The 7,783-nt window shown below is 49.4% G+C and overlaps 1 protein-coding gene across 1 annotated transcript; it reads left to right on the top strand.

The window, feature by feature from the left end:
• Positions 1–407: 407 nt before the first annotated feature.
• CA6 (carbonic anhydrase 6) lies at positions 408–4,542 on the top strand. Its single transcript, XM_053660697.1, has 3 exons — positions 408–561; positions 2,127–2,250; positions 4,273–4,542. The coding sequence occupies exons 1-3, from the start codon at positions 442–444 to the stop codon at positions 4,353–4,355; spliced, it is 327 nt and encodes a 108-aa protein (XP_053516672.1). The 5' UTR covers positions 408–441; the 3' UTR covers positions 4,356–4,542.
• The last annotated feature ends 3,241 nt before the right edge of the window (positions 4,543–7,783 follow it).

The following is a 7,783-nucleotide window of genomic DNA, read 5'->3' as shown; positions in this document are numbered from 1 at the left end:
TTTTATCATAAGAGTACCCTTGGCCTCACAATGACGATGACGACAATGACAACTACGCTCACATGTCCTGCCCTGTAAACCTGTGGGCACTTTCTGAACCCGTCCCCCTTCCTCCTCACCTCAGTCCTGCTGACCCTTCCCTGTTGTGGATGAGGAGGGAGCCCTGCACACCTGGCCAGGGCCACTCAGCCAGGAGGAGGTGGCTGAGCAGGTTCCTCCCCAAAGTCTTTGCTCTTAACCCCTTCCGGGAAACAGAAAACTGGGGAAACATTCTCCACTAACCATGTTATTCTATGTTCTTCTACTTAAGTCAGGAGATTTGAATGTGGAGGTGAGCTGAGCTGGCTTCCTGGGGGGCAGCTGCAGTCTCTAACACTTTTTTATCTTTTGCCCCCTCTGATAGGACAAAGCACAGTTCTGAGTGGCCTTGACATTCGGGACATGCTGCCTCAAAACCTCAACAACTACTACACCTACCCGGGCTCATTCAGTACTCCTCCCTGTCTTGAGAATGTCCAGTGGTTTGTGCTGGAGGACACAGTCCTGTTATCCACTGCACAGGTAAATCATGGCATCTCTTCCTTAGAGCCTCCCCTTCTGACTGTCTGCTTAACCAGAGGCCCCCGTAGTCCCACCTAATTCCAACACCTGGGCACCTAGGGTGCCTTCTATGCACAGGGCCGGGTGGGGGCGGGGCTCACCTGTGTTGCCATGGTGATCTTATGAGTGCTGTGGCTGAGATGGGCAAGCAGGCAGGCATCTCAGGGTCTGGGGCACCATAGTTGATGCACCAAAAGCTCGGCGCCTGGTCCAGGCCAGAGGAGGGGTCACGCAGGGAAGGGGACCAGTTACTGCATGTGCTCTCAGAGGCCCCGGCAGCACATGCTAGCTCACATGCTAACAGAGCTCACACGCTAACTACGTATGTGGCTTCACGCAGGAAGGACAGCTCGCACTGAGGCCTGTGCCACACTGGAACTCCCGAGCCTTCCCGGGAGAAGGGCGGTGCCATGTGTCTGTGTCCTCCAGCCCAGCACAGGCACAAAGCGTTCATTGAGTTAAAAAGGACCCGTGTGCTGAGCTTGCAAAGCAAAGCTCACATTTCCTTCTGGGTGATATTCTTCCTCAGAGAAAAAGATTTCTTTTTCTTAAACTTCTCACTTCCCTGCCCCAGTAGAAGGTGGGGAGACCCATAACAAGGGCACCCACACACAAAAAGGCTGCCAACCAGGCTGAAAGTACCCCAGATTCCACCTCCCCAGGCACTTAACACAATGAATGGCTTTAATACCATCTGAGACACAGATCAAGAAAGAATTAGTAAACTGGAAGACAGAGCTGAGAAAATGATCTCAAATGAAGCACAAAGAGAAACAGAGATAAAAATATGAGAAAGAAGTACAAAAAAACCCCAGAGAAGATAGTGGAGAGATCTAACAAATATTTGGTTGAAGGCCAAGGCGAAGAGAGGTAGCATAGAGAAAAGGTACAATTTGAGAAACACTGGCTGACAAATTTTCTGAATACTTGAAAGACACCAAGTCATATATTCAGTAAGCCTAATAATGAGTCGATGTAAATTAAAAAAACAAACACATTAAACATACCACAGTGAAACCACAAAAAAACATCAAAGACAAAGTTTAAAAATCAGCCAGACAGAACTGATGATCTTTTCATGATAATCTGTGAGTTGATTCAACACAGCAACAGTGAGTGTCAGAAAGCAGAGAATCGTATTTTTAAAGCACCAAGAGAAATGAGTAGCAGCTGTAGAATTATACACGCAGCAAAAATGCCTTTCAAGAGACATTGACAAAATACACATACTTATAGAAAAATGAAAATTGAGCTTGCTACATGGTATGTCTCTATTTACTCCTTTTTCTCATTTCTACTATTGACCAAATACTCATAAAACAGAAAGAAGAAGAGAGATTTTTGGAAGAATAAGTGCATGAATATCCCATACCTGACATTTCTACCCAAGAACCTCCTCTGGTCTTGAGATCTCCCAGCTGCTTTATCCAAGTTACATAAGCCAACATCTGGTGCCATTTCCAACAAAACCTTTTAAATCGTCCAGTGCCTCTTCCTCTCCATAACTCACTTCATGTTGCCAACAGATTGCGGAGCTCGAGAACTCCTTACTGGACAACCAGAACAAGGTCATGCAGGACAATCACCGCAGGACCCAGCCCCTGAACGGCAGAGTGGTGGAAGCCAGCTTCATGTGTCAGCCTGATGCTGGTAAGATCACCTCGTTCACGTTTTGCAATTGGTTGACTCCTGGTTTCTTCCCTCTCTGGTGGACCTGTCCCTTCTGGCAACAGAAAGGGGAGGAGGGTCATCCCAGCAGCAGGAGGCTCCTGCCCCAATCCGCCCAGGGCTTGGCAAAGGGGATGACCCATTTCCCCAGTCCAGGCAGCGATGCTAGTGAGGAGAATGGAGGAGGCAATGAGGGTGGATGACTGACTGTGTCATTCACTGCCCACTGGGGCCTGGCCAGAGACAGGAGGGGAAGCAGGAGGTCCGCAGCACCCAGACACGCCCTCAGAGGTGTAGGCTCCCATTCACGTCATTTAATCCGACTCATGTGATTCCCCAGGCACCTGTATCTGGGTCTGTAGCCCAAGCTCATCTCATCTCCTCCCACACACCCCCTCAAGGCAGGGTTAACCACATTTTCCTGGGGGTCAAGCCCTGGCACCAGGGCTCTGGCTGCAGGAGCAGGCAGTGCAATGTCCTTGGAAATCGCTAACCCACCGGGTGAGGCTCCAACTGTGTTCTTGGCTCACCTCATTTCTGTGGTTTTAAGAACATAAATACTCTGAAGTTCTCCCATCTGTTTTTTGGTCTGCTTCTGTGTCTTTGCAATCTATTTCTATTTCCCATTCCACACACCTTTACGGCCTCTAACACGATGGCATTGGTCTCCAATCACTATTTCCTCACCTTGATGCATCTCTTGCACGATTTTTAAATCTCCATGTGTAACCCCCGAAACATAAAGGCCCACTGCACTTTTCTTCCTGTATCCTGCCAGGGTTCACTCATGGTTTTCCCTTTGTATCACTTTGCTCCTCCACTGGAAGGCTAAGAAAAAACAATACTGGCTGTAATTATAATGTCCCCATATTGGTGATCACCAGAGGGAAAGGGTGGGGGAGGGGGAAGAGGGTCAAGGGTGGGTAAGTGGCAATAGGAGGAGACTTGACTTGGGGTGATGAATGCACAACACAATATACAGATGTGATAGTATGGAATTGTACCCCTGAAACTTATACAACTGCAGTAACCAGCATCACTCCAATAACTTCCATTTAGACATTTCCCATATTGTACTACATACGATATTAGCAGTTACTAGCCCAAGGGAGCTCAGACTCCATCCGTCTCCTTGTTCTAATCTGCCCGCATCCCCCCAGTTTCCCAAATGAAACCGTGCACTGTCCCTGCAAGAGGCACAGACCCCGTGGTTTCCCAGGTGCCACATCTCTCAGGCTGTCTCCCCGTGGTGATGGCGGGGGTGGCCATCCCTCCAACTCCCCACCTGAAGGAGCTCGGGTGGTCGGGGTCCTGATACCTCTTAGACCGCAGAGCTCCGTGCTGCTGGCTGCCTGCAGGTCCACTGGGGGCCTTCTGAGCCTCACTGTGTGGGAATGTCACTGTCACTCCCAGTGGACAGCAGGAGGGCTCCTCCCAGGCCCCCAGCTGAGGGATCCCAGCCACCCCTCACTGATAACAGAAGGGGGAACTGGGCATCACCCCTCCACCTGCCTGCCCTCAGGCCAGGCTTCCAGCCTCCAGCTGAGCCTGTTGGTGACTCACGTGACGCCTCCCTGTCCTGTGTCTCTTAGTCCTGCAACACGACCCGCCTGTCAGTGAGGAATGACCTGAGGAACCCAGGTCAATTGCAAAATCAACACAAAGGTCAAATGCAGACCTCTTGCCATTTATTTGTTGGAAAATACCTGTGTGGCCTGTGGTACCGAAGGGCTACTAAGCACCACCTTGGAAACTAAGGTGCAAGAGTAGAACCACCTGCCACACTGTCACCTCGAGATCTCGGCAGTTTGCAAGCCGCCATTAAGACACAGTGAAGGTGCCTGAAAGCCAATTGGATGGGAACATGGGCATTCTCAGGAGTGGAAGACTCTTCCCTTGAACTCACGTGTGGGGGTGGGAGTCTGGCTGCCCACGCTCTGTTGTCATGAGGAACTCCAGTGTTGTGACTCTTTCTACGAACTCTTCTTTTTATACATTTTCTAGGCTCTGAGCTCCAGTATTGCTTAAGTGAGATCAACCGCAACCTCAAGGACTTGAGAAGCTACGTGGAAGACAAGAAAGCGTAGACAGAGAGCAGCACTGAGCCGGCAGCTCAAGCTGGTGGGGGAAGAGCTGGCCTCCCAGAGTCCATGCCCTGCCCTGGCTCCCACAGCAACCCCCCCGTGAAATCACACACGTTGATCTTCCTAAATCATCAGCCAGCTCTAACTTCCCTGTAGTGTTAGATGTAATCATGCCTTTAGATGTAATAAATAACTGTGGAAATTGGTCATTGAAAACGTCTCTTTTCTCTTTCTTCGTAATATTTCAAATATCCCTTCCTTGTCCTACCCCAAGGTCCCCGGATGATGGGACAGAGACCAAGCTGGGAGGGATCGCCATGACCAAGGTTAAGAAAAAGGAAAGAGCCCTGGCCAGGTGTCTCAGTTGGTTGGAGCATCGTCCTGTACACACACCATAATGCTGTTGGTTCCATCCCCACTCAGGGCACATGCCCAGGTTGCAAGTTCAATCCCCAGTCGGGGTGGATACAGGAGGCAGCTAATCAGTGTTTCACTCTCAGGTGGATGTTTCTCTCTCTTGCCCTCTGCCTCCTCCTCTCTCTAAAATCAATAAACGTGTCCTTGGGTGAGGATTACAAAATAAAAAGGAAAGAAATTCGTACTTGGGGGGTGGGGAGGTTGGAGCAGAGCTCATGCCCTGTGAGTAAGGTAGGAGAACAGGAAGAGGCTCCTGGGAGAGGCGGGGCAGACAGCGCCCCCTTGTGGTCACTAGACCCAGGTTCAGGTGCTGGTTCTACCACTTATGAGCCTATTGCTGTCCAGGGGGCCCTGGGCAGGGTGGGCAGAGGCCTTGGGCCTGCTCCCCTGCTCCTGCTGGAGACCCTTGGAGACCGAGGGTGTGAAAGGCAGTGAGTCCCCCTGCTCAGAAGGACAAAGAAGACGGACACCCAGGGACGTGTCCAAGAAAATGACTGTCCAACCTGCAACACTGGAGGGTGAGAAAAGTCCTATTAAAATGTTAGAACTTTTACCCTGACCAGTGCAGCTCAGTTGAATGGGCGCTGCCCTGCAAAGTGAACATTCGCTGGTTCGGTTCCTGACCACATGTCGGGGTGCCTAGGATAGGCCACCAATGATCTTTCTTTCTCACATGGATGTTCTCTCTCCCTCTCTTCCCAAATAAGCAAACAAACAAACAAATAAAATATTAGAACTTCTGACCTGGCTGGTGTGACTCAGTGGATTGAGTGCCATAGGGTCACTGGTTCGGTTCCCAGTCAGGGCACATGCCTAGGTTGTGGGCCGGGTCCTCAGTTGGGTGCCTGTGAGAGGACACAGACCGATGTATCTCACATATTGGTGTGTCTCCCCCGCTCTTTCTCCTTTCCTTCCCATTTCTTTACAAGTAATTAAATAAAATCTTTTTTTTTAATGTTAGAACTATTTAGTCAATTTTAGTTCATTGTGCTTGCTCATTACAAGTCTTTGAAGTAACAAAGAGTGGTGAATTTTGTAAATGTCTAAGAATAGAGAGCTGGTTTGGAGGTGAGGCCAGCATGAGTGTGTGTGTGTGTGTGTGTGTGTGTGCACAAAGAGATCTGGAAGGTTCCAGAGCGAGGACTAAACAATCATTTTCTGAGTGGGTCAGATTATGACTTTCAAGATGAAAAGGTGTTGCTTTTGTAGAAGAAAAAAATAGAAAAGAAACAACAAAGGAAATAGATCTACAGTCTTCTAACAATTTGAATTTTCATTTTTTGTAGTCAATTATATTAGTTGTTTAAATTTTATTGAAAGGCTGAAAAATGAAAGTTTCCAATCATCAATGGACATTTTTTAAAGATTTTATTTATTATTAGAGAGAAGGGAAGGGAGGGGCGTAGACAGGGAGAGAAACGTCAGTGTGGGGTCCCTGTCACACACCCCTCAGTGGAGACCTGGCCTGCAACCCAGGCATGTGAGTTCTCTGACTGAGAATTGAACCAGCGACCCTTTGCTTCTCAGTCTGGCTCTCAATCCACTGAGCCACACTAGCCAGGGCTTGCAATGGACGTTTTAATAAGTTTTATGGGAAGTGTAACTCTTACTGTTTAATTGTGCTTTTATTTGCTGTTAATTTCTGATTTCAACTTTCCACTGTTACAAGCAGCACAGAGCGGCCCTGACTGGTGTGGCTCAGTGGACTGAGTGCCGACCTTTGAAACAAAGGTCACCGGTTGGATTCCCAGTCAGGGCACATGCCTGGGTTGCGGGTCAAATGTGCAAGAGGCAACCGGTCAATGTATCTCTCACACATCGAAGTTTCTCTCCCTCCCTCCTTTCCCCTCTCTCTAAAAAGAAATAAAACCGCAAAGAAAAACGCAGAGCAAAATAGGAATTTGGATGAACTGAGTTCAAAAACTAAAAGAAAAAAACACTCAGGAAAAGTAATTAAAAGTTTTTAGGTGGTATGAATCAGGGACTAATATTAATTTCCTTCACATTGCCATTGGGAACACTTTTTGAACTGAATTGCTGAAGTCAGTTCGAAATTTCCCAAAGTTTCCTCCCAGGAGATACACAGGTGTGTGTGAGTGGTGGGGGGAGGCGCCGGTTAAGTCCTCGCTGAGAACAGAAAGAATCTGTTCTTTCAGCAGCTGGAAGAGCAGATGGACAGTGTCCACAGGATGAAAGCCACCTGGATGAGGACAGGGGCGCCCTGGGAGCAGAGCTGGGAAGACCCCTTCCCGAGTGGAAATTTCTATGTTCCAACACTTCAGAAAAGGTTTAAGAAATGTAACGTCCCTCAGAGACGCCCATCAGCTATTCCATGCCAGAAATGTCCCCAAAGGTCCTCGGCATTGCCCTCCTTTTGTGAAAACCTAACAAAACCTAGTTTTCAGGGGACTTGTCAGAGGGCTGGGCCCCCCACCTAGTTTGTAGGAGGGCGCTGCCCTCCAGTGGCCACTGTGAGGATGGCAGGGCCTGTGCCCACTGGGGCCAGATCCATCCAACACCCCTCCCATTTTCACATCAGTGAACTGAGATGCACACAGGAGGACCTATAAAGGTCTCCCGACCAGTTACAGCCATGTCAGGGACAAAGAGCAATGTGTGTGTCCCTGGACTGGTCTTTCTCAGACAGTAAGGCCTGGGATTACACTGGGCTATAGTCCCTCTGGCCTCCATGTCCTGCTTTTGGAAATTCAAAGCACCGTTACACCTGGGTCATAAATCCTACCCCTTCCTATCCTCCCTCATGTTACCAGGGGCCTGAGCCCCCCTCCCCCAGCTGAATGGACATGTCGGCCAGTCATGTGCTCAGCAAACATCTGGGAGCCCAGCAAACATCTGAGTGCAGAGGGGACCGGGACTGGCCCCGGCAACCCCGAACTTCACACAGTGGGCGTTGTGGGAGAGGACACCAAGTTCCTGCAGGAACAGCTGCTGTACAGACAGAAGGAGGCAGGTGTGGGGAGAAGCAGAGGAGACTCGGGCCACAGACAGGGGGT

This window comes from Artibeus jamaicensis, unplaced genomic scaffold (genome assembly GCF_021234435.1).
Source record: "Artibeus jamaicensis isolate MK-2021 breed Jamaican fruit bat unplaced genomic scaffold, CSHL_Jam_final scaffold_847, whole genome shotgun sequence".
Lineage (NCBI taxonomy): Eukaryota > Metazoa > Chordata > Mammalia > Chiroptera > Phyllostomidae > Artibeus > Artibeus jamaicensis.
The sequence above is the reverse complement of the archived record's forward strand: the minus strand, read 5'-3'. Positions and strand labels throughout refer to the sequence as shown.